The 27,264-nt window shown below is 38.9% G+C and overlaps 1 protein-coding gene across 2 annotated transcripts in view; it reads right to left on the bottom strand.

Moving 5' to 3' along the window:
* The window catches only part of SLC25A21 (solute carrier family 25 member 21), a 401,122-nt gene that overhangs the window by 61,663 nt on the left and 312,195 nt on the right, over positions 1–27,264 (bottom strand). For both annotated transcript variants that reach the window (XM_045014796.1, XM_045014797.1), the window contains exon 4: positions 18,530–18,613. In XM_045014796.1, the coding sequence (XP_044870731.1) occupies positions 18,530–18,613 (84 nt within the window). The remainder of the gene's footprint in view (positions 1–18,529; positions 18,614–27,264) is intronic.

Raw genomic sequence — 27,264 nt, 5'->3', positions numbered from 1 at the left:
GCCCTTTTGTTTAGAGTAAATTCCATTGAAAACCTATGTGATTGTCATGGATTTATTACTAATTGCACCCACATTGTATTAATGTCACTGTCTTCTGATTTAGATTAATAGTCCTCTTTCAATGGTCAAGCATGAATATTTTTGGGGCATCTAGTTCACTAAGATTCCTATAGCACCTGAGGGATAAGATATAAAAAGTCTTCAAATGCTGCCTAACTTGTGTAAAGAAAATTACAAACAGCATTTTGGAAATCTGGTCAGAGATGAAAGATTAGCACACTTTTAATAGTCATTGCTGCAGTGACTGCTCTGTCTCTCAAAGGAAAAAAATATCTGCATGAGAATATTTGACGGACAATAACTCTTTCCTTTAAAACAATATCTTAGAAGTGTCTAACATATGGATTAAACTCTAAACATTAATAGAACAACTAGCCTATTTATTAGAACAAAACAAGATGATATATATGTTTTCACTGTATAGTGCATAATCCAAAGGCAACAGTTCATTAATAAAGTACTTTACGCCTTCTGAAAATTGAAAAATGAAGCGTACCAAGAATGTGTATTGAAAGTTGCTGGTCTAATTTTCAGTATTATGAAATTCTTTACAATGTACTACTTAAAACAGGGAACAAAGTTTTTTATAAAATGTAAATCTCAAGTACATCTCTTAATGTGAAAATGTGATCAATGAATACAATACTACATTTTGCATAGGATCGTTCATATACCAGGGCCGCCGAGAGGATTCAGGGGGCCTGGGGTCTTCGGCGGCGGGGGCCCCCGGCTGCCGAATTGCCGCCGAAGACCCGGGGCGGAAGGACCCCCCCACCGCCAAATTGCCGCCGAAGACCCGGCACTTCGGCAGCGGGTCCCGGAATGGAAGGACTGCCCTGCCGCCGAATTGCCACCGAAAACCCAGAGCGGAAGAAGCTCCAGGGGCCCGGGCTCTGCAAGAGTTTTCCGGGGACCCTCGAGTGAGTGAAGGACCTTCCTCCAGGGGCCCCGAAAAACTCCTGTGGGGGCCCGTGCGGGGCCCGGGGCAAATTGCCCCACTTGCCCCCCCCTCTGGGCAGCCCTGTCATATACATTTCATCCCAAAATGCATTTTAGAGTTAAATAATTACTATACTGAATTAGTATCAGAGGGGTAGCCGTGTTAATCTGAATCTGCTTATACTGAATTAAATAAGCAAGGAAATGACAACTTAGAAGTTATTATAAGTAAGGGGAAAGCTGTGTTTTCAGGTGAGAATAGTAAAGAAACTGAGGTGGTGGAGACACAGAGACTGACTAGAGGGAACTGTAGTAGATTTGTTACAAACAAATATACTTTAAGTCTGAAAATGAAAGGAACATGCTGAAATTATGTCTCCTGATTTATTTGATCAGAATATATAAAAAATTGATCAGCAAATGATTTCCTCCACCAAATAAAATATTTGTATTTCGCACCTTTTTACAAGCACATTTATGAAGTTTTAATTGAATTTCACAAAACTTTGTCAAACATCCCTTTGTAATTTAAAAGGAAGGCTCTTCACCCAGAAGCAATGTTTGTTGCTCATCGTTACTTATATGCTTCCTGTAAGCTAAATAAAAGTGCTTTACTTTACATTCAAAGTACATTCTACACTGTCTGCCAGGTATTTCCTGTGCACATCCCACCTAAATTCTCCTGGCCCTAGTAACTAACGTCTGTGAAGGAAATCCTGGCATAATTATAGTTCTAAGCTTCACAAGCAGCCATTTTAAACAGAAAATTGGCTTAGTTGTGTTGACAATCACATTTAAACTGATTCTTTCCAGATGAAAAGATACTTTTTTAAACAATGTAATAAAAATGCAAAGTCAGCTGTTTTAAAAGACATAAAAGTGATTTACAGTACATGTTCTGTGTGTACTGATTTTTTTCCTCTGACACAATGGAAGTTTTTTTTTTAAAGGAAAAGTTAATTATTAAGAGCTAGCAAAACTCAAAATTAAAGAGGAATAAATAACATTGATTCTTTTTAAAAAGACATAACACAGATTTGAAATAAATATTGCTGTCCATTATGTATTTTCTATTGCAATTATGTTTGGAAAATATTAAACATTAAATTATAATTTCCACTGGTGTAATTACACTTAGATAATTAACAATATGGATAATGGCCTCATCATTAGGTTTCAGAGTTACCACGCCGGTGAGAGGAAAAGGGCAGTATACAGTTTTTTGAACTATTGGTTCAGCAATCTGCAGACTACTTAGAAGCAACATTTCATTGGTTCAAATTTGAGAGGGTTTCTTCATAACCATTAGGGCTAGATCCAGTTTCCTTTCCTTTTAAATGTAAGTGTACAACCTATGGAAACTGTTTGCAGCACCAGAGATGCACAGATGTATGCAGTTTCAAAAAAACAGAAGACATTTAATCATTTTGTTTTCAGGGCTCAACTGAGGTATTGTGCCACAGCCTGAAGTAGAGAATAGTTTGGAGGTGACCTGCCCCATGTGGGAGCTCCAGTCAGGAGTACTATGCCAATTGAAGAACAGAGGGAGTGTTGTCACTGTACCACACTTGGAAAGCATGCACTTCCCTCTGTCGAGCCAGGGGTTGGGGTGATAGAAACTCAGGGACATTGGCCTGATCTATCTGGGAAGTTTAGGACTGGCAGGGTCAATCATCACCAGACTCAAACAAGCCTTAGGGACTGTCTCCAGATTTATGTCATAGAGTTACACCACTGTAAAATGAAAGCATTTAAAAACATGTCTGATAATGGTTAAAAGTCTTTCCCAGTGTTCATGGAATGTGTGCTTTCTCTTGTTCTTAATTTGCATGCATCCGTCACATGCAGCAGTGCAAACAGCAGCTCTTTAGAACACTAAGACTATTTTATTAAACAAGAAAGGCAACTTTTAGTCTAAAATTGTATACCATTTTGGCAAATAAAACCTCTAGTATGAATTAAAAATAAAGCAAATTCACTGTATTCTGTAAATATGCCAGGTTAAAAACAAAAAACCCACATAGTATAGAGAAAAAAATCTAAATTATGTACATCTATTACAGTGGTTCCCAAACTTGTTCTGCCGCTTGTGCAGGGAAAGCCCCTGGCGGGCTGGGCCACTTTGTTTACCTGCCGCGTCCGCAGGTTTGGCCAATCGTGGCTCCCAGTGGCCGGCATTTGCTGCTCCAGGCCAATGGGAACTGCTGGAAGTGGCATGGGCTGAGGGACGTACTGGCCGCCGCTTCCAGCAGTTCCCATTGACCTGGAGCAGCAAACCGCGGCCACTGGGAGCTGCGATTGGCCGAACCTGCGAACGTGGCAGGTAAACAAACCGGCCCGGCCCGCCATGGGCTTTCCCTGCACAAGCAGCGGAACAAGTTTGGGAACCACTGATCTATTAGAATATACAGTACTCTCTATGATCTACAATGAGCTGAAGCATACAATATATGAGCCACCTGCGGAGGTCAGGAAGGGATTCCCTCCCACCCCCATGTATTCTGTTTTGTTTTTGAAATCTCCTTCTTCTGACGCATCAGGGATGTCTACAGTTGGAGCTGGAACATTGGATGGGGGTGAGATGCGGGCTCTGGGGTGGCACCAAACATGCTTTCTCTGTTACTTGGCTGGATGGTTCTTGCTCATATGCTCCGGGTCTAACTGATCACCAAATGTGAAGTCAAGAAGGATTTTGTCCCCAGGTCAGATTGGAAGTGATCTTGGAGTTTTTTTCACCTTCTTCTACAGCATGTGGGTGTGGATCATTTGCCAGGATTACCTGGGTCTATCTCACTTAATTAGTTTCTTGCCACTGGGGTGAAAGGTGGGGGGGTCTGGCATTGGTGCACCTTGGTCCCCAACTATTCTCTGCCTGGGGCACATAATAATCTTGCCCCTGTGGGTTGTAATACTTTGGTGTAATTTCAGTTGCAGGGGTTACTGTGCATGTGCTGGGTGGCATTGATATAGAGGAGGTCAGACTAGATGATCTGGTGGTCTTAAACTCTATGACTCCATGTAGGGTGACCATATTTCCCAAAGACAGAACAGGACACCCCAACCGCTTGCCTGAGGGCCCCCTCATGCTGTTGTCTGGTTGCTGGAACCCTGTTTCTACCCCTCCCCCCGATGAGGCTGTTGCCTGGTCGCTGGAACCCTGTGGGCCCCCACATGCTGAAACTCTTCTCCCCCCCGCAGCCCCCTCCCTGTGGGGGGCTGGCATCTCTGCTTGCCCCCTCCGCACCGCACCCCACTTTTCTGACAAAAGTTGGCAGTCCTGTTTGCTCTTGCCAACTGATCAAGTCAGGAAGAACAAACCTGACAAATGTCTCCTTTTGGAAAAAAAAGTATTGGAACAGCCAGGACAGAGCCTATAATAGGGACTATCCCACCCAAAATGGGACGTATGGTCACTCTAACCCTATGATGACACTGTCCGATCCTGCAAACCTTTATGCATGAGAGTAACCTCACACATGTGAGTAGACTCACTGAACGCATCCATATGTTATCCACTTGCACCCAGGACCATAGATGTTAGGATCTTTAGCTTGTATTCTACAGCCAGGCATCAAGAACACAGAGCTTAATTAGTGCTGTACGCTTTGTTTGCAAACCAAGCTTAAACTCATTGATTATAACACATACTCCTAAAGTGTTAATAATATTGTTTCTCTGAAAAAAGAAAATTCATACTTAAAAAAATAGCACAACTAATAACAGGTAGGCCTATAAACAGATACAAAAATGTTGTAAATCATTTCTATGCCTGGTTCAAAGGAGGTTTTGAAAGCAGAATTATAGAACGAACCCATTTAAATAAGATGGCAAATATTGTGTAGCTGAGACAGATTAATTAACACAGTGTGGATAAAAATATAAATGTCTTCATATAGCAAAATCATAAGCAAGGAGTGTAAATTAAGTGCTGCTGATGTTTTACTGAATACAGTAGATGGGTAAAACGACCTTGTAAGCTATTTAAGGCAGGCACCATCTTTTTATTATGTGTTTTACACAACGGGGCTGATCTCTAATTGGGGCTTCTAGGGGTTATCACAAGGCAATACTAATAAATGTAGGTCTGATATATGTTCTACTGATGCACTTGCATAGAAATAGTCAGCACATCAGCAATATTTAACAGATTTTAAAAGATCTGATTTTAAAAATGTATGAAACTAAACAAAATATGAGCCAGATAGCTGGTGTAAACAGGCATATCTCCAGTGACTTAATTTACACTGAACTCACATGCCTTCAGTGAGCTGTCATTACACCGACTTACACTAACCTGGCATATCTCCAGAGACGTTGTTGTGAAACTGATTTACACTAACGTGGCATATCTCCAGTGAATGCAATGTAGTTACACCATTTTACACCAGCTGAGGATCTGGCCCGTATGGTCCTAATAAATATACATAGATATATATAATTTCACTGCATTCTGTTCCAGTGCAAAAACAAATTAGCATATTGAAAGGAGCACAGATGTATTTTGTCTTTCAAATGTTTGATTCTCCAAAGCTAGTCTCTAAAAATGGTGTCCTTGTTTATTGTGCCTCTATGACTTCCAGATCAAATTTACTCATTTTGCCAGTAAAATGTTTTCCCTAAATACCACCCTTCAAAGCCAACCTAGAATCCGAAAGTTAACCTGTGTTCTGTTTGGTTTGCATATTCCATCCATAAAAAAAATTCTGTGAATCAAATTCTGCCCTCAATTACATCTGTGAAACCTCATTGTATTTAGTAAGGTTGTACAAAACTGAGAATAAAATTAGCCCTCAATCCAGAGTAAGAGCAGAATATTTCCCATGTGTTCGAGTGTTAATATTTGAAGGTGGTATCAGGCAAGCTGTGGGCAGCAATAAAAGATAAGTACTCTACACCTAATGACGAAACCTCCTGATAATAATGCCATTATTATCTGAAGGCAATGTGGTCCACTGGATCTAGACAGGAACTCAGAATATTCAGATTTTATTCTTAGCTCTGTTACTGGCCTTCTGTGTCACTTCACTTCTTTATATCTCTGTTCCTTCATCTGTAAAATGGGGATAATTATACTCCTGTATAGGGTGACCAGATGTCCCATTTTTAAAGGGACAGTCTTGTTTTTTGGGACTTTTTCTTATATAGGCACCTATTACCCCTCAACCCCCTATCCCGTTTTTTCACAATTGCTATCTGGTCACCCTACTCCTGTAGCAAAGCGTTCTGAGGTCTACAGATTAAAAGAACTATAGAAGAGGTAGGTATCATTATTATTGTTTCACTGCTGATCATTTTAGCAGAGACAACCAACTATTCTGGGTTTGTTAGCTGAGCTTCTCTTGATTATAAATTCTTTTTTCTTTTCTTTCCTTTTTTCAGTAACAGACCGACACTACCTTGCATGAATATTTTATAGATTTATGGATTATAAAGTCAGATGGGATCACTGTGATCATTCAGTTTGACCTCCTGTATAACTAACATGCACACACACACACACACACACACACACACGATGGAACATACTTTTTTATTTTCAAACAACAGAAAAGTAAGTCAAGATTTTTTTTAGGTTTGTAATATCTGTGTGTGGAAATAAGAGACAAAATTTCTACATAAAATGTGAGTATACATTTTCATAAGAAAGCATGATGTAGTTCACCTATATAACTAGCTTGGCAGAATGTATAATTTCAACAGACTATATTAATGTTTATTTTAAAGAATTTTCTATTTTTATCAATTTTGATTTTCACAGTTGTGTGAAATTATGGGAAGGTCAGACAATTATTTAATGACAGAAAATGCTGACGTTTAAAAAATTAAAGTTTTATGACTGTTAAAACACAAATTTTCAATCTCATAGGACAAAATAGAAAAAATTAATATTGTTAAATCAAAGTCTAATAAGTTCTCAAGCAGCATTTTTCTTACTTTGCTTTTCTGTAAATTTCTGTTATTGTTGATGGAAATATTTTTTCGTGTGTGTACAGTGAAATTGACATTTACCAACTACCAAAAAAACCGAATCTTTCCAAGCCTACACATAATCTAAGAATTTGTTCCTCATGCTAGCTATATTTGCTCTAATTTTTTCAAGCAAAATATAAATAGCAGTCTCAAAATACATAAAGAAAAATTTAAAAATAACAGAATCTTTCCACCTCCTTCCCCCAAAAGTTAAACCTAATTTTAATACCCTCATAGACTCTATGCAATGCTATAGAGTGGTTCTAATCTAAGAGTTTGACATTCATTCAAGCAGAAAATGTAAATGACATGGGGAACACACAATTCTAAAAGAGAGATAAACAACCAGCCAAAATGGAAAACAGGAATTTTATCTGTATACCATATTGCACAGGAGTCTATTTAAAGCAGGGATGCAGATATAGTGAGTGCAAGGACATTGGGGAGTGTACTGAGAAAAATTAAATCACACTGCAAACATATGCAGAAACATTGTGAGCTATTTTTAAAAGAACAACAATTGTTGTTAATCTTCCATCAGGAAGACTGCAATTTTGTCCATAAAATGACACAAAAAGTTAAAATCCCTGCTATGGCATCTATTTTCCTTTCATTGTGAGAGCACAGGATACAGGCCCCAGTCCTGAGATGGGATCCACATGGATGGATGCCTTCATTCCATGTGGCGCCCTACTGAAATCCAATTGTAATATGGGGGTCTTAATGTTGAAAGGAGAACTGGAGAAACAAATAGAGATCTTCATTTCCAAGTGGTTAGTTTAAACACAGCTGAACATTTTCATTATGCACTAAAATAACTCTCTATGTCCCTACCTATATTTTGCAAGCATACATTTCCTGTCAATAAATTCATGCTCACTGAAAATATGCAAACGCCCATCTAATCCTGTGCACTACTTCTTTAAAGACATGCAAAGCAAGCACAAGGTTTTGAAAACTTAGCCCTAAGAGTCAAAGTTAAAACCACAAGGTTCATAGTTAAAGCTGACATTCTGCACTTTACACTTCCTGTTATATTTATTTACCTCACAGGGGTGTTCTGAGGTTTAATTAGTTGTTTGCAAAACACCTGGAGATTTTCAGGTGATAATATTTTACACATTTTGCCATTTCCAATATTTCAAATCACACTTCTTTCAATGAAGTCTGTCATTTCTGCAGTAGACACAACTGAATAAGGATATATCTGCAGGCTATACAGTGGGCAATACACACAGAGGAAGGTTAACAAATGTGCAAGGGCAAAGAGGGAAAATTAGCTATACGGAGAGGATCCAATGAGCAGTTTGGGGGGTGAGGAGGCCAGGTTACAGGCCTCCTCAGCACCACACATCTCAGTTCTGGGTCTGTCCCTCTCCCACCAGCTGGGGTTAAACAAGTAGCACAAGTTGCTAGGTGTGAAGTGTACCCGCAGGGAGTGGGGAAGGATGGATCTTGGTCTGGTCTCTGGATTCCAGAGAAACTCCTGACCCTGTTCAGTGGAAATAAATCTCCACTCTGCAATAGCCATTGAGGGAAGGGGATTTGGGGCATGGTTTTGCTATGTCACCTCCTCCTGACCGGCAACTCCATTTAGGGCTTCATGCATAGGGCAGCCAAGTGTCATGCATCTGGTGTGACACTCACTCATTTGGCAGCTGTGTCATGAATTCCCACAGCCCAGCTGAGATGTCACACATCTAGCTGGGCTGCAGAAATGGGCAGCAATTCCAGCTGGCTGCTGCCAGCAGGCTGGCAATCACTCTGTCTTTCCCCTCTCTCTGCTCCCCTACTGGATCACAGTGAGGAATAAGATGAAAGGAACAGCCACAGCCAATGGGGAGGGCCACACATCTATTTCCTATCACCACCCCTATCTTCCGGACACACAAGCTCAGTTTACCCCACAGCCAGTTGTCAGTTTAAACCCAGCTCCCCAAACAATCCCAACCCTCCATTTTATACCCACACTCAGATTACTCCACACACAGCCCGCCCAACCCCCACCTTACCCTGCAGATGTCCTAACCAGTTCCCACACACAGCTTTCAGTTTCTCCTCAGACAGACACCCCCAACTTCCCACCCAGCTATCTCACAACTTCTACCATCCATCTAGTCCGAGAACCCAGATTCTCTCCAGCAGTTCCAGCCATCCTCCACCACCCACCCACCTACCCAGAACCTCCAGACACCCTCCAGCATTCACCACCCACTTACCTACCCCAGCCAGAACTGCCAAGATTTGTGCAGTTCTATGTCCTACCTCCGCCACTGCCTGGGGCTGTTGATGGTCATATGCAAATTGCCATATGCAGCAGGCTGGCTTGATGGACTCAAGAACAAGGCAGAAATTGTTCTAAGGCTACCAGATTCTGCAGACATGAAGGCAATTCTGAGCAGAACCGCCTTGAGCATCTTCTGAGACATATATGCTTAGTTTACTAACACTGCCAGCACTGTGCAGACCCAAAATGTCGTAAGTAGCTCTAGAAGATCAAGCTGGATTGTTTTCTGCCTGAAGGTATCATAAAAAAAAATGCCAGATAAATTCTGGCTCCAGAGTTTCTATTGCTGTTGATGTCCATGGAGCATGTATAATGCAGAAAATACACACCTTGATTTTCAGATAAACAGGCTTGGCAGTGGCACACTTAAAAAGTGACCCCTCCCCCCTCAAAAAAAAAAGAGTTTAGAAGAGGCTTGTTTTGGCTTGCAGACTGTGAAAATTTGGTCTGGAAGGCATTGCTGGTAAATAAATATGTAATACCAAAATGTCCTTGTTCTCTAACACCACTTTAAAGGATGTAGTTTTTGGCTTAACTTAAAAGTAATGTAAAGAGTTTAGCATCTAACCTAAGCACCCGAAAGCAAGGAAAATTAGTACTTATGTCTTCATTTTTTATGGCAGTGCACTGTTTCAAATCATTTTGTTTTATTGAGATCTCAATGGAAGTCTATAAGAAAGCATAAGACAAGATGGTATATCACTGTGCAATAAAACGTTATGAAAAAATAGTTCCCACAAAAGCTCCGTAACTACTTTCTTTTAAAATGTATTTAATTTTTTTAGTTTTTTATTTTAACATCTTACAATATAGGAAAATTATCAGGGTTATATAATAGGAATGTAATATCATTAAAGGCAATTATAATGAGTCAGCACAGTTCGTAATTCATCTCAGCTGTAGTGCTCGATATACAATTTTTTCCCTTGAAGTTGTTAATCCTGAAAATAAAATCAGAATTGTGTTTCCAGGTCTACACTTGAAGTGCTTTACCAATACAGGCAAACTGGCAAATCACTCCAAGTATGGACCCATCTTATACCAGCCAGCATAGCTGTCATCTACATGGCAGGCTTTTGCCAGTATAGCTATGTCAGTTAGAGATCACACCTCTTCGCAACCCTGACCAACATAACTATGCCAGCAAAAGTTTGTACTGTAGACCAGGCCAGTTGCATTCATGTTCCTCTGTGTATAATGTAAGCAAAAACTGTCTCACTCAACACACTGTATATAAATACACTTCTAAAATGAGCTACCAAACATACAAATATGCAATAAGTCAACTTTGCAAGAAGCTATCATTTTTTACAAGAGTAACACATCTAAGTTATCATTCGTTTTGGTAAAAAGACAACTGAACCCTAAGCAAACTTTATTTCTATTCACTCTCCCCCAAGTCATTAAAAAAAACAACTCTAATCTTAGCCCTAGTGTAACTCTACTGAAGTCAGTGGGGCGGACCAGCAATAAATATGGCTCAAAGCTTAATGAAACTAAAACCAGATTCAGAAAGTATTCCTTAACCAAATAGATTCAACAGCTAATGTCTCCACCAGGTAATAAAGTCTTAAATAGACTAAGAGAGCATCCAGATTCAAGAAAAGACTAAACTGTATGTCAAATTTTAATTTTTTACATTTAAATTGGGAACTCATAAAATTCTACTTTGCTCTCTTTAGACAAAGCAACCCACCAAAGTAACAGATTCCTCAACTGAGAGCTGGCCAATTATAGCCCAGAACAATATTTACTGATAAAGTTACAAGCCCATGAAAATCCAGGTTTATTATAATGTTGTTGCTCACAGACCTTGAACAATAGCATCTATAATTGTAATGCTTTTAACTCAAAATTAGGACAGCGCAGATGAATATAATTTACAATGTTTAATATAAAACATAATCCCACGTGTTTAAAATAAATGTAACATATATATTCTAATAGATTGTTGGTTTATTCTTAATTTCATATTCAAATAAAAATCACTATCAATAACATAGATGGATGCACTGGTGAGGAAGACAGTGACCAAAAATGTTCATATAATTTGATCTAACCTCCTATCTGGAGTCTGAAAAGAATGAATTTTTTTTTCTGCTCAGCAGTTTCAGTTAATCTGCTGTCCAAACATTTGCCCCATTAAACATCAGATTATTTTTATGTTGGCTATAAACCTGTCAGTCCTCAATAAACAGATATACTCATGGTCGTTTTACTTCTGCTGTCAAAGAACTGTCAATATACACACCAACTCTGAAACTAACCCGAACTGAAAAATCCAAATGTACAACTATTAATTAGAGTAGCTAAACAGAAAGTTGTTCACGGCATGATAGGATTCAAGAAGCTGTGGCAATAGGCAGCAATTGGAAGATTCCAGCAGAAGTTAGCAAAAGCTCTGATGTTAATACTCCAGCTTCTCTTTAATAGAAAGCTATGTGACCTTTAATGCTCTGTCAGACGGAGCCCTACTTTAGTAAATCTCAATTAAATTTTATGTTTTGTGGCTCCCGTTTTCTTGTAAGACAAGAAAAAAAAGTTCAAGGGATGGATCCTACTTTGAAGATTTTAATTCTCCATGGGGACAATTTATTTCCACCTAGAGGGCCTCTCATAGATTTTTTTATTTCCACTTTTGTAGTTGTCAGACTATTTTGTGGATGGAAAGAGTCTTGAAGGCCTTTGAATGTGACAATGTTCTGGAAATGACTAAATTTGAAATGCTTTTTCTGCTGCTCTGACTCTTCCTTCTATTTGAGAAAAAGGATGGAATGATGAAAAGTGAATGGTTAAAGAGACCATGGAGAATGTTTACAATGAGGTAATGTTCTGTGCAACCATGACATTTCTATTATGATACAGCAGTGGCATAGTAGGGGTAACTTTTCATTAAACAGGCATAGCAGTAAATAAAGATGTAAACACATATTCAGAAGATTAAGCAGCATTTTAAGGACTGACCCTGAAAACACAAACTCTTGGCACAGGGAAGATTGTAACCTTTGAATCTGTCCTGAGTAAGAGATGGTATGCAGCTGCACATTGCCTCAGGAGCAGATCACACACTTACTCCCTTCCCAGGGCAAAGTTATTTAATCTCTTTTACATGGTACAGCTTACTTGCCCCTATGGGCACAGGCAGCTACTTTGGCCAGCAATTGGTGAGGTGGTTGGTGGTGTTAGGGATGTGGGGAGTGCTGGGTGAGGAGCCCCTGCTCTCCTTCCCATCTCCGGTGTCACAATCTGAGCACAGCCAAGCGAGCAGGGCAGTAGGAGGAGCTTACTCTCCCTTAATCCTCTGCACAGGCAAGTAAGGGCTGTGCCATTCTAGCTCACGGTGATAATTACTTGTGCAGTCCCATTGGCTTAAATAAGTACTGAGGATGCAAGCATTGTGGCCAGAAGAAAACATTTGTAGAAGCAGGCCCTTAGTAACAACATTTTGTTTACCCTGTTATTCCCTGTTCCACATTTGGTTTATCCACTATGTTTACCTACCTTATGTGTGGTTACATTGTCAAAGAGTACTGGAAAGAAATGCCTTCCTTAATATGAGCAAAACTGAAAAGCAGTAATAAGCACTGATAAGGACAGTGGCTGGAATACAGAAGAGAAAAAGACAGGTAGAATGACTCACAGGCTTTGGCTACTGAAGCTTGTCACATTTACTTTTTAAAAAGTCATTAAAAATAAGGGGGATTGGTAAAAGGCGTGCAGATTGAGCAGCTGAAGAAACTGCACCCAAAACTGGCAATGTCAGATCAGTGCTAGATGCAATAAAAGAGGTTCTATGAATACAATGAGAAGAACTGGCTAGCCAAGATATGGGATTTTTTTGAATGGGTAGCTCGCATTGCATAAATCAAGCTAATGCCTTGCACAACACCCACTGTTTGAAGTTCCAATTAATTCTTATTTCAGAAAAAAAATCTCATGTGCCTTAATTAGAAAACTTTGGACTTTATACACTTTAGGAGACGATAGAAAAATATAGTACATGCCTTTAAATGTCAGCCAGTTACAAACATTCATTTGCATGAGTTTTTAATTACTTATTGGTTAATGGAAGTAAAAACATTACCTAATAAAAAAAAATCTGGCAGTATTTACTATTATTTTGGAAACAAAACATAATGAAATTTAGCATATGAAACAATTAAAATGACATTTAAACAAAAAATAAAACCAGGCCACAACATATCTTTTAACTTTATGGTATTTTAATTTTTTAGACTTACAAAGAAATGTACAATGAGCTAAGCATAGTTTCACCTGCACCCCAAAACCATTTTTTGGGGGTGATCTCTGCCATTTTTAAAAATACACACTCAGGGCCAAATTCTCAATTGAACAGCACCAATTTATACAAGCAGAGAATTCTAGCCCTTAGTCTTTTGCTGTTTGATCCTACCAATCCACAAACCAAACCTGTATTGAAACCAAGGAAAATCCTTAAAGACTATACAAACTGGTAATTTATACTTTATTTATGTACACAGCTTCTTTTTTTATGAGATAGGCAAGATGGGAAGTACTGTCAACATAGTATTTATTAGCCAGAAAAAAAATCAGCTGCATACTACGGCATCTGGTCAAGATTTTGTGACCACATATTTCAACATATATTTCAATTATATATGGCAGGATACCATTTTCTCTAAAATCTCAGCTCAGTGATTATTCAGTCAGAATAGCCTTATATGGCAAGAATATAAGGCCAGGAGATCACATGGTTTAACGATTAGAACAAAACAACTGGGGAGTTCAGATCAGTGCAACTAAACTTGGCTGAGCCACTGTCTTATCATGGGTGAAATTTGCTCCTGTGCAGACAGCCGGCATAAGGCCCAAGCACCATTTGAGTCCCACTAAAGTCTTCAGAATAGGTCCCACAGTGGTGCCTTAGCTTTTCGTTGGCCTACTTCACAGAAGTGAATTTCTCCCTGGATGAACTCAAATATTTTACTCTGGAATTAATCTTTCCCTGTCTCCTCTTTATGATTTCTGTCCCTCATGCTGAGCGAGCACTCTCATAATTCCTCTTTGGGCAGTTGCCTCCAGACTTGGGACTGGCAGAGCAGCTCCTATTTCATACATTTTTTTTCTGGGTTATTTGTTAACATCTGTTTATTTTAAGCCAAAATCGCTGACTGTGTCTATCAAACTGTCTTTTCTACACCTTCTTCTCTCAGTCTCTTCCCCCTTTAAGCTGGTACTCATGGATAGATGTCTGTCACCATGTGACCTCCTGCCTCCCTCCACGCCCCTGGAAAAACTGAGTAATTACTTTACAGTTTAGGCAGTTCATTAACTACTATAAAGAGCCTCTGCCACAGGGCAGTACATTTATTTTTTGTACATGCTGCTGTTTCAGTTACTTTTTCGTACTCTATAAATTTGCTCCCTCCATATCCTCTTCCATACGTCAGTGCCCATAGAACAACTGATAGTATTCATTGTCATCCCTCTGAAATAGCTTCTTCTTTGGGGCACTTAAACTGTTACTTCTTATGATCTGTCTACATTAGGGTTTTTTTTTTTGCACCAGTGTATGTCCAGTGTAAAAATCCCTAATGGAGACAGGTTAGTAGACTAATAGTTGAACAGAGAGCTGTGTGAATAAATGATTTTTTTTGGTTTGTTGGTAACCCATCCATTCCCCTCCCCCACAAATCATTTTGGGTTGACTCAACAGGAAAACATTTCAAAATTTCCAACAAACCGGAAAGTCGAGAACATTTTTGTTTTAGATCAAATGAAATGTTTTGTTTGACCCTCTGAGGCTGAGCTTTAACTTACAAAAAAAAAACCCTGAAAGAAATTAAGAAGCACAAAAATCATCATTGTTTTGATTTTTCTCATAATCTTATTTTATCATTTTTAGATTTTTTTAAATGAAACAATTCAGTGAAATTGACATGAATTCATGAAATGTTTCAGTCAATCTGAATCTGAATTTTTCACAAAAAAAATTTTCAGCTGAAAAAATTCACCCAGTACTACTGTTGAACACTCAGGATGAAATCCTGATTCAACTGAAGTCAATGGTAAAACTCCTTGTTTGTCTAATCACATAAGATAGGACAAAGGCACAGAGGGGCAGACTTTATGTCTTTGAGTCTTCAATGCCATTTTAAGGGCCTGTCTACATTAGAGATATTTGTACTTCAGCTATAACACAACCATAAGTCAAAACAGTTTAAGGGTACGTCTTCACTACCCGCCGGATCGGTGGGTAGCAATCAATCTATCGGGAATTGATTTATTGTGTCTTGTCTAGACACGATAAATTGATCCCTGAATGCACTGCCCGTCAACTCCAGAACTCCACCAGAGCGAGAGGCGGAAGCGGAGTCGACGGGGGAGCTGTAGCCATCGATCCTGTGCCGTGAGGAGGGGAGGTAAGTCAATCTAAGATATGTCGACTTCAGCTACGCTATTCTTGTAGCTGAAGTTGCGTATCTTAGATCGATCCCCCTCCCAGTGTAGACCAGCCCTAAGTGTTCCAAGGTAGCAACTCTTTTTGAGGAACAGCGCCGAACAATACCAGTTGTTCTATGACACAGCAGAGGAATTACAAAATAACATCTCCAACCTTACCAGGGAATACTAGAAGGGAAACACAAAATGTCCTTTTTCAAGCAAACAATAGATTGAAAAGAACACATACATGCTTGATGTTGGATGAAGAAGCCCACACTATAGAAAGTGTTCCATCCCTGTAAAACAATAAATCCCACAATCTTGCCTGGGTCATTTTCAGATTTTGTTATTAGCTTCTTTAAGGTCAGAAAAAGAATCAGGTGAAATTCATAAAGAAATTTCATTTTTCTGCCTCTGAAAATCACCTTTTGTTTCTGCCAAAATATTAGAGATGAATGTAATCAATGTTTCACTGATGGCAAGAATTTCCCTCATAGTTTTAGCTGGAACCCACTAGAAACTCCATGTAATGCACTAGTAGATTGTAATCTTAATTTAGAATCTTTCCCTGTACAGTGCTCATCCTCTACTTTTGCCCACAGGTTTGAACATTAACATTTGAAAACATCAGAAATATTCTGCTCTGACTCCAGATTGAGGTCAAAACACTTTCAAAATTAGAAATATTCTCCGCATTTCCTTCTTGTTAACACCACAGAACTCAGATCTCTAATCAGTTCTCTTGAGATAATACCACTTTCAAGGTTTTCCCTTATTGTTTATCAGTTAAGCCCACCAAAGGATATGCAATAAAGAAGAAAATGTTTGGTAGCAAAAGGCTGTGGCAGCCATATTAGGGATGTAAGTGTTACGGTCAGTTATCTGTGATGTTGCTGATGGGAGAAAGACTAGGAGCAGATCCATTTTGCAGGTTATTGTCCTTCTATTTCATATCAAGAACTAGAGATTTTGTAAATTTGTTTTTGAAGGCAAGCTGCATCACAGGTATGGTATATAATATGACTGAGGTAATTTACCACACATTTCCTTGCAAATGGCAATATCAGCATTAACTGAGTTGTATTAATGGGATAAGTAGTCTTTGTGTCTTTGAGAAATGATTGAAAAGTACAATATTTATGTGACAAAAACTCTTCAACAACAAACATGTCTGAGTCTTACTGCTGAAGAGAAACTCCACAAAGATATATATAAAAAACCTCATTCTAAAGACTATTAAAAAGGGCTGTTTACTTGAAATTTATGGTAGGTTATAAATCTGAGGGAAAAAGTCTACCTTTTTAATATAACTTAATTGAAATGAAAATTATTTGTTCCTTTTCCTAATAAAAACAGAACAGGGTGAAGGATTTGTACCTCCAATAGTATATTCAAGTTCATGTTGTCTCTGTTACTTTACACCCCTCGACTGGACAAAACTACCCAATGATAGAAGAGTTTAATAAAAGGATAAAAAAATTGGCTAAATAGGAAATATTCTATTCACTTAGTTCCTGAATCTCCAGAGACTCAGACACGTGCTTAATTTTACACACTGTGAGTTGTCCCACTAAAGTCAAGAAAGACTTCCATTGACTTCAGTAGGCTTTGGATCAGACCCAAAAGACATGAAGCCTCCAGTCCTGCATTCATATCACACCCAAATGCCCACTGAACTCAAAATACTGAATTACTGGTGATTTATACCTGATTTATACTTTTTTAAAACAAGTAGATGAAGGAATTATACATTATTCATTTTCCTTTCAGAAGGGATAAAGAATAACACCCACACAAATCAGGAAAAAACAGAAATCCTGTTATTTTTGCAAACTCTTGTATGTTTTTTAAAATGTCATATGACTTATAGGTGTGATGCACAGTAGTTCTTCAACAGGAATCAAAAAGTAACTGAAAGCAACATAATCAGTGCAGAGGGATTTGCAGTCTTCTATCTCACAAACTTAATGGAAACATTTGTAAAGATTTCGTTACTTAGTAATTGAAAACAACTTACGTAAAAGCACAATTCTATTCCATCCATAGTAAAGTCACGTATTGAAAATCCATACATTGTAAAATCAGGTTTCTACTGTATTTTCAAAGTTCTTGGGGGTAAGCCTGCAAGCTGTATAAAACTGGGATTTGGCTAATTTGAGTCCCCTCTATTATAGGCGAGCATCAATCATGCAGAGGTCCTGTGGCTAATGTGCTTAACTTTAAACTTGCATTCCATGCATCCGAAGAAGTGGGCTGTAGCCCATGAAAGCTTATGCTCCAATAAATTTGTTAGTCTCTAAGGTGCCACAAGTACTCCTGTTCTTTTTTAAACGTGTGAGTAATCCCACTGAACTCACTGGCATCAGTGAGACTGCTTATGTATTTAAAGTTAGGGGGAGGAGCCCTAGAGAAGATCTTAGATGCTCCACAGAACCAAGAAGCTGCTCCTGTGGAGCATTAGGTAGGGCAACTGCTGGCTATCCCCTTGGCTAACTTGAAATGCCAGTTAATCAGAGTTCAGAAATTGGTGCTGCACTGGACTGGTGTTATTATATATTAAATAGAGAGGATTTTAATGGCATAGATTCTAGGCCAAATCATTCACACCTGTATTACACTATTGAATTCAATCAGTCCATACTGGGTAACAAAGAGCATAATTAAGCATTCTGCATCTAAATGATGTGTAAGACATTTCAGATTGTGTTTATGATGTCAAATAAAATGTTTGACAAATTCTGACCACAGGAGAAAGGGTTAATTTAAAAGCAGTGTTCTAATGTCTGGAAAGTTGGGTGATTAGAAACAGTCACATAAAATTGACAAATATAACATATGTATTCTTACCCTTCAGTCCGGAAAATAGTCCTAAAACTGTCCCCCAAGCTCTTGTAACTGGTTGGATCAGTTTTCCCTCTTTGAATTTGGAACCTAAAAAATACAATTTATAACAGCATGTGAAGTTAAGGATTTTAAAAGCCACTTTTGGCTTTCCAATTTCTATATAAAAGGGATTTTAAGGTTTATTGATACATCTTATTCATTATTATAGACTGTTCCTGATATTTATTCTTATTAACACCACTTTCATAGGCATTATTAAATAAAGGAGAAATACAGCTTTAAAAGTAACTTTTTCATAGTTCATAGTACTCAGATAGCCAGAACTTTTACAATTTATACCTCTTTCTTGTTGTGTAAAAGATAAACTGCTAATCATGGGCTTGATCCAAAGTCCATGGAAGTTCTTGGGGGTAAGCCTGCAAGCTGTAAGTCTTTTAATGGTCTTTGAATCAGCCCCTGTTTTTAGAAATCTGAAGTAGCATATTGTAATGCGTTTTACCACTGTGAAATGAACCTACCATACAATTTCTTATTTTTAGTGTCTGATCCAACTCCAATTAAAATCATCAGGAGATTCTATTGGAAGTGAGATCAGGCTCCTAATAGTCACATTTAGACATTTAACACAGAGGCGAACAATATAAAATGCAGCTATCAATATTTTAATGAAGTCACCTTTCTTCTGCTCATATTTGGACACATAATGCAGAGGTTTCAGCAGTGGGCTGACAATACTTGCAGCACATCAGCCTTAAGAATAATAAAAAGATTATGATTTAAGACTGCAAACATATATGCCAGTATTTACAAGTTCTGGATAAAGGTGGTCAGCATAACTCACTGTGTTAATCTACTGAGTGCTCCAAATGGGGTTATACCCACTTCTCAAAGCTGCCAATAGAGAAAAGGAAAAAGACGCTAGAGATTCCCCATCCCCCCACCCTTTGTTTTAAAAGTGTGTATGTGGGATGGGGGTTGAGGGGGATCATAATGACATCTTTTTCCAGTTTGAGCCTTGGATATACTGTGCTTTGTTCACAGTTTGATTACACTTAGAAGTCTTTGGCTACATCCTACACAATAAGAGGACTTTGTAGAGAAAGTTATCATCTAAAACCAAAATGTGCACTCTTCCATAATAGCTCATTTTTAAAACTGTAGAGCTGCAAAGATGCTCACTCGAGTAGCCTAGCCAAGTTCCACATCCAGGGAACTTCCAACAGAGTTGGAAGAACATAATTTCTTGTTAGATTTTTTCAATTACTATCCAGTATAAAATAACACAGACACAAATGTTAGTAATCTCAGTTCAGAATAGCATTGTGAGAGGCAATCTACAGACTGCCATTATAACTTATGTAACATCAGCCCTGTGCATTAGATAACGCCGGCTTCAAAGAATCATCCGGACATTAATTATTATAATCAAATACTGCTGCAAGTCCTGAGCAAAAGACAAAACAAGCATGTTTACCTTTTTACTTATGTTCTTCACACATAGTATACATTAGTGTTTTAGATAGGTACTGGACCTGCCGTGCTCCAACATACAAATATGGCTTCTTATTCTGATTAGACACCATCAGATTCAAATAATAGTACAATTTTAGTTAAATGATATTAAACAGCAATTTTCTCTTCCATCTTAACTGGATTCAGCAGGATCAAAAAAGGTTTTCACATTTCAGCAAAAGGCATTCTTAGTTTTGCCTATCAGTGTTTCCTAAGCTGTTTGCACTACCAAATCTAAGCATTTTCTTCACTCTGGGAGACAAATTTCCAGTGATGTAATATAATTCTTTGGGCAATTATGAAGGCAAACCCACACTTCTTTTGAATGCATTTAGAAGGAAACGTTGGATTGCTCCATAGTCCTAAGAAAAGCAGTTCAGGCACATGTGGGATCTCTATCTGAGGTAACCTCTTTTATTAGTGAGAGAACTTGCTGCCAAGTTGGCAAAGTAGAGACTGCTGTTCTAGAGGTTTACACTCATATGAGAGTTGATGCATAACATTTTGTCTGAAAAGAACCCTTGGGAAGGTTAATAGCTGAAAATGCCTCAATGGCATCGCACAAAGTCCAACAGTAATAACAGCAATGGAATGTTGTAAGTTGTTACATTACACTAGCCAAGAAATCAAGACTGAAAAAAAAAATCTTAGCACACACAAACGTGTAGGATTTATACTAATATTAGTATGTTTAAGCCTTGATCATTTATACCTCAAAGTTTAAATTCAAAAGTGATGGGCTCCATTTGTTGTAAAAAGAAACCTTTTAAAAATTCACTAATAATTGAAAGAAATTGTAGACTAGTATTTACACATAGAAAGACAGTCCTAAACCGTAAAACTTTTTTCAAAAGTTTTAAGACTTTCGTCCTAAGCAGAAATTTAGAATAAAGGTGATTGTTTCTAAAATACTCTGGGAAAAACTTAGGCCCCTATCCTGTAAATACTTATGCATGTGCTACCTGTACACATACAAATTATTCAACAAGCTACTCATGTGCATACATTTAAGCACATGCATAAGTATTTGCTGGATTGGGGCCTTAATCCTGGGCTACCTCAATAAAGATAATATATATTAAAATTATTTTACTTTAGCTTTATCCTATAGCCACATACAACCATACTGTATATTTCTTAATACTTAATATTTCTGCTCGTAAAATGCAGAGACAGAATAAGCGCTTTAATAAAATAATAATTTATTTGTATCCGTTTATGCGGTAAAAGGATAACTTCTTATTAAAAATGTTAAATAATATTTTTTACATTTATTTCAATTTATTTTTTAAAGGGAGAGAAGATCTTAGTATTGAGCGAGTCCATTTGTAACACTGACACAAACAACATATTCCTCCCTTTAGGGTTTCTGGATCCATTCCTTCCCTAGTAAATCTTTTTAATAGCTTTAACAGCAATCCTAAAATACATGCCAATTATGTGCTCTAATCTAGATCTGTGAACTGGGTTATTTGATTTGGAATTGCTTGCCTCAATAAAAGAAGGTTTAACTTTTTAATGTACTAGCTAACTGATCACCCGTACTTGTTATAAGAAGCTAGAGGAAGAACTGACAAGATGTTTATTTGTTTTGCTGGGGGGAGGAGCAGCAGCCACAGCAGCACCCTGTAGTAGTACTAGTAATAATAAAGAAGGGTGAAAGCATTCACTTCAAAAACAACCTGGTCTGTTTTAAATTATTGCCTAGGGGATTGAGCACAACCTGGAGATACACAATGCTTTTTTTCTGCTTCAAATCTATTTCTCTCTGAAAACAGTATTAACCAAATGCTCATATTTAAGTGAATTTCTTGCATTTTTGAAAGCAGGAGGACTGTGTCTTATACATTATTGGCCCTGTCAGAATTACAGAAGCTAACCCGCTTGACTAAATAGAAAGCATCATGCATTTCTGGTCTGGTTAGGATTCTGAAGTCTAAGAAGCAAAACCTGCAACTAAACATTTTTCAGAGTCAGAGTGAAAGGACGCTAACAAGATAAGGCCACAGTCCTGCCCATGCAGAGCCCTTTGAAGCACCGGGGCTTAAGAGTGTATTAACAACGTGGCCACACAACAAGAAGCAATAGACAGTGGATACTGCGACATGGTGCAAGTTTACTGAACGTATCACTAGAAAAAGGTTCAAACAACTGACATTTTCCTCAACTAGTCTGTAACCTCTTCTCCATCAGCTTTGCTGATTCTCCAGTCTGTACAAAATGCTGCAGCAATAATTATCTCCCTCTCCCTCCCAAGTTTACCACAAAGACTTCCTGATGTTTGTAAGAGGAGGCAGTAGCCACTGTCCTCAATCCACCTCAGAAGATTACATAAACGGAGGGATTCCCAAATTAGCTGAGGACAAGAGCCTGAAAACAGAGAGGAAAGGATGGGTCCAGGAAGGGTTATGGTTTCAGGTGGAAGCCATGTAAAAATGGCCATTTTAAATGCTTTTCTTTTTGAGATTTTTGGTGTTTATTCAAAACCTAAACTCCAAGCTGTAAATCTCTGTGATCCAAAATCAAAGAAGCTACAATTAAATGACTCATATTCGTGCAGCTATACAACTGCCATTTGTAGGACAAATAATCCCAGGTCCTTCTCATTCTTGACATCATGAAAGGGGTAATCTATAGGGACAGAAACTGCCCTGGAATGACTTCTCTAATGTGTAAGGCACAAATAAACTCCTCTTCAACATGAAGGATGCTTGGTTTCTTTTGCCATCTCTGTCAGCCATTTCCCATTAGTAATCATTATATAATTCAATGAAGCAGTTTCTGTGTAATACCCTCTTACATAAGGTGATCATATGTCCCTAAAAATCACACATCTGTTTCCATGGTCTGTCCCACTGTCCTTGCTGGTTTTACAAAATCCAGTGTTTTCTCCCAGTTTTTGTTCCCACCATGATGCTTCCCAGTGACCCCTCCCTCTGCAAAAGTCCGCAAGCCAGTCTTATCCTGCATGCAGTGAAATCCACAGGATGGTGGGGAATAGGGTGACCAGATTACATGAACAAAACATCGGGACACATGGAGGTGGGCAGGTCCGAAGCACCGCCGAAGCAAAAAAAGAAAAGCCCCGAGCCAGAATATCAGGACAAATGGCATCCCGACCATACATCTGTTGGGACGCGGGACAAACGACTGAATATTGGGACGGTCCCGATTTTATCGGGACGTCTAGTCACTCTAGTGGGGAAGAGAGGCTGAGGTGTTACTCGGCTGAGGAGAAGAGAGACCTTGTATTCTCTCCCTCCTACAAGTTGTCAAGTCTACTATTCCTCACCAAGAGAGTCTTCTGGGTGCCTGACAGCATAGGTACCTTAGGTTTTTTTTGCTTTCAAAGTCTGTTCACCCAGCTCTTACTAACCCTCCCCCATTTGATACCAAGTGCTGTGTAAGGCTTTCTGTAGTGGGGTGGTCACCCGCTCCAGCCCTGAAAGGGTTACAGCCAGCCCTGGGAGAGGACTGGGGCTGCGAGCCAAAGACTAGGCTGATGGGGAAGGCAGCCACAGCTGGGACCACGCCCCAATCAGGCCACAGCTGGCCCTATAAAAGGCTGTGGGCCAGGAGCTCAGTCAATCTCTTTCTAGCTGTGGAGAGAGATGGGCTGCTTGGGACCTCAGCAGGGCACCTAGAGTGGAGCAGAGCTGGGGAAAGGCCAGAGGAGCTGGGGAGCTCCAGGCTGGAAACCCCCCAGGCTGCAGGCCTTGGTAAAGGCTGGGAAGGGTACTGGGGTTGCAGAGGTGCAGCCCAGTGTAGGCAAAGGCAACAGGTCCAAACCCCCCTTCCCAATGATGAGTGGTATAGACTGCAGTCTGCCCCAGTGAGCAGGGGCTAGATGGTGACTGGCAGTAGCCACTGAAGCGAGGTGGGGGTAGAGGGTTGGGGGTTCCCCTGGGTGGGGAGACCCAGAGAGTGGGGATACTGACAGGGGGCAACATCCAAGGCAAAGGGGCACTGGGGTCCGGGAGGGACACGGGGGCCTGAAGCAAGCGGGATACTGGCTGGCAGAGGGTGCTCCAAGGCTGGAAAAGCTAATTCCCTGGATTACCAGCAGGAGGCGCCGTGCCAGTGAGTCGCCACATCGCTACACTTTCTCATAGCCTCATGGACTTTAAGGAGAGAAAGAACCATCATGATCATCTAATATGACTTCCTTGCACATTTCAAGTGACAGAACCTCACCCACCCACTCTTGTAATAGACCTGTAACCTCCAGGTGAGTTACTGAAGTCTCAAAACACGATTTAAAGACTTCAGGTTATAGAGAATCCATCATTTACACTAGCTGAAGCCTGCAAGTGACTCATGTCCCATGCTGCAAAGGAAGGTGAACCCTCCCTCCCCCAGGGTCTCTGCTAATTTGATCTGGGGGAAAATTCCTTCCTGATGCCAAATATGGTGGTCAGTTAGACCCTGAGCATGTGGGCAAGACCCACCATCCAGACACCTGGGAAAAAATTATCTGTAGAAACTCAGCACCATTTCCATCTAGTGCCACATCGCCAGCTGCTGGAGATATTTGTTACAAGCTTTTCAATCCATGTTAAAATTGCTATAATTTCCTTATAATCAAAAAGGGGTAAATGAGTACTTGATATCTGTATTTAAATATACTGTCAGCAACCAAACCTAGTCCACACAGCACAGACTCATGGTGTAAACCCTGGCTCCATGAAACTCAATAGAAGTTTTGCCCATTGTCTTCAATGAGGCCAGGATTTCACTCATGAATTCCAGAGATTCTTGGTGCTCAGTATTGTGCTGCCAATACACCAGTTCTGCTGCTGAGAAGATCAGAGGGAAAGAAAAATGTGTGCTTTCTCTCGTTCAAGAAAAAATAGCATTTGGACCATATTCATGATCTTTGTTAATAAGTGAGTCTTCTGTCTCCCCTTTAACTTACACACCCTTATTACATCTAACTGAGATGACAGCTGCACCGTGCAATTTTAAGATGTAAATCAAATCCTTGATATTTCCTTCCATGATTGCAAAATAGTGAAAGCATTTATATGCATAATGTAAATATATAACTTTGGGTACTCAGTCAATTTAGATGATATTACTGCAGGATGAAAAATTATTTGGCATAGTAACAAAAGCAAATTAAATCTTCTGGGCAATGTAAATTCTAAAAAAGCTTTTAAACTTGTATAGCTTTCTGAAATTTAAGGTCAACAACTAGAATTTATACTTTAATTAATTTCCTGTGATTCCAGACATACCTAATTGCAGTTGCTTCTATAAGCATAACTAGATTTGAAAATGGATAGTCTGAGGCTATATTTTTAGCTGTTTACATGCTTATATTCAACTATAACTGGATCACAATTTAAATAGCTATCAAATTTATTACCTTAAACATTTACTCTGGTGCTATTTGTTAGTGCTGTATATGGATGCAGATTTGCACAGCTACTATACATGCTGCATATGGCATTACTAGAGCTTAAATTTCATGTGAAACCTGATATTATAAAATGGACCTTGATAAGGTAGTTTATTCTACCATTTGGCACAAGTTCTTCAGGTTGTTTATATTACTTATGGGATAATAACTAAATTGAGAGTATAATTCTGCCGTTTATTTTAACAGTAAATCTTTCAATTCACACAAGCTGTTGAACAAATGAACATTACATTTCAGAACAAAAATCTAATTATTTTAAGCCATAGATATAAATTATGCCAATATATGTGGTTATATTTTAAGTATTATAGTACTGCAATGATGATATTTTAAGTACAAGGCCATAAAGAAACATAGCAGAACAGTAACATTATAGAAACAGGCAAGGGGCAGATTTTTTTTTAAAACCATATTGCATTTTAGATCTAGATTTACTTTTGACTCTCTACAGAGCTATCTCAGTTTTCTCTATTGTAAATTACTTGCTTCACAAATGATAAATCATTAGTACAGATAGACAAATACTGCAAAAAAGTGTATTCCAACATTCATTTGAATAAAAACTTCATTTACTTTGATTGGATTCATAGTCCCTCTTATTTACTTTCTGTGACATTTGGAGGAGCAAATATTTGTGGAGAGGCAAAATGTTTCAGTTATGTACACAAATATGTATTTGTATGAGTATTCACAATGGATATACTTGTATAGCTATCTTGAAAGCTCTATGTGGGTTTGGGAATCACCTAATTTGAAAGATGAATTCTATGCAGAATCACAGAGTGTGAATAGCAAGTTACAAATACAGTAGTGAATACTCACGGTAGAGCTCACAACCAATCCACAGACAGAAGTATTTTCTTGTCAATGAATAATTAAAAAAATTAACAAATACTTAAAAAGCAAAGTCAGTTCAGAGATAAATGAGCTCCTATTTCAGTCTAATAATATGTAGTTCCCTGTGAATAGTTCACCCAGTTCCAGTCACAAGTGTGAGATTACAGAACATTTTCTTTATGCTAAACAAGTTGATCCCACTTCATTGTAACCTTTTTGTATTATTACACTTCTTGGAGCTTTTGTCTCACATCAGCTGCTCAGCAGTTTGAGTGGTATTGCATGGTAGCAATCACCAACTGGTGTGCATGTGTTTTTTATCTGGGTAGGGAGGAGGCCTGGATGCGAAGATATGTACTAGGGGAAAGGCCAGTGAGATGAAGGAAAAGTAGCAGTCATATTCTTGGGTAAAGGATATTGTAAAAGTTAGGTGAGTTACAAACAACTTAAGAGAGAACTGTCCCATATGGTGCTCAGGGTAGATGGGAGAGAAGAGGTTAGGCTGAGGAGTAGCAGCAGACTTAATGCTTTTGTTTTTTCCTTTCCTTTGAACAGCCAGCTAGGACTGGTAGTAACTACATGACCTGGAAAAAAGGTTTATAAATGTAAGTCACAACACCCAGCCCCAGTTCAGATCATCTTATGTTCAATAAAAAATGGACAGTGATAGGTGGCATGGATCTGGCAGAATTCTGGGTGGTAAAAAATGGAGAAAAGGGCAGGAGGATTGCCTCAGACCTATCAGGAGTGGAAGGATTCTTCCTAGAAAATAGGAAGGATGATCTAATTATAGCCCAGGACTGGGACTCAAGAGGTTCTATTCCGGTCTCTGCCATGGACTTCCTGTGTAGCCTTAGGCAAGCCAATCAATGTGTCTTGATTTACCTATTTGCAAAGAACACATAATGCTTTATTTCCACACAGGAGTGTATTGAGGCCTGATAAGTACTCTGAGAGACCCATATGG

Source organism: Mauremys mutica, chromosome 4 (genome assembly GCF_020497125.1).
Source record: "Mauremys mutica isolate MM-2020 ecotype Southern chromosome 4, ASM2049712v1, whole genome shotgun sequence".
NCBI classification, from domain to species: domain Eukaryota; kingdom Metazoa; phylum Chordata; order Testudines; family Geoemydidae; genus Mauremys; species Mauremys mutica.
Note: the sequence above shows the minus strand (reverse complement) of the source record. Positions and strands in the feature narration are given on the sequence as shown.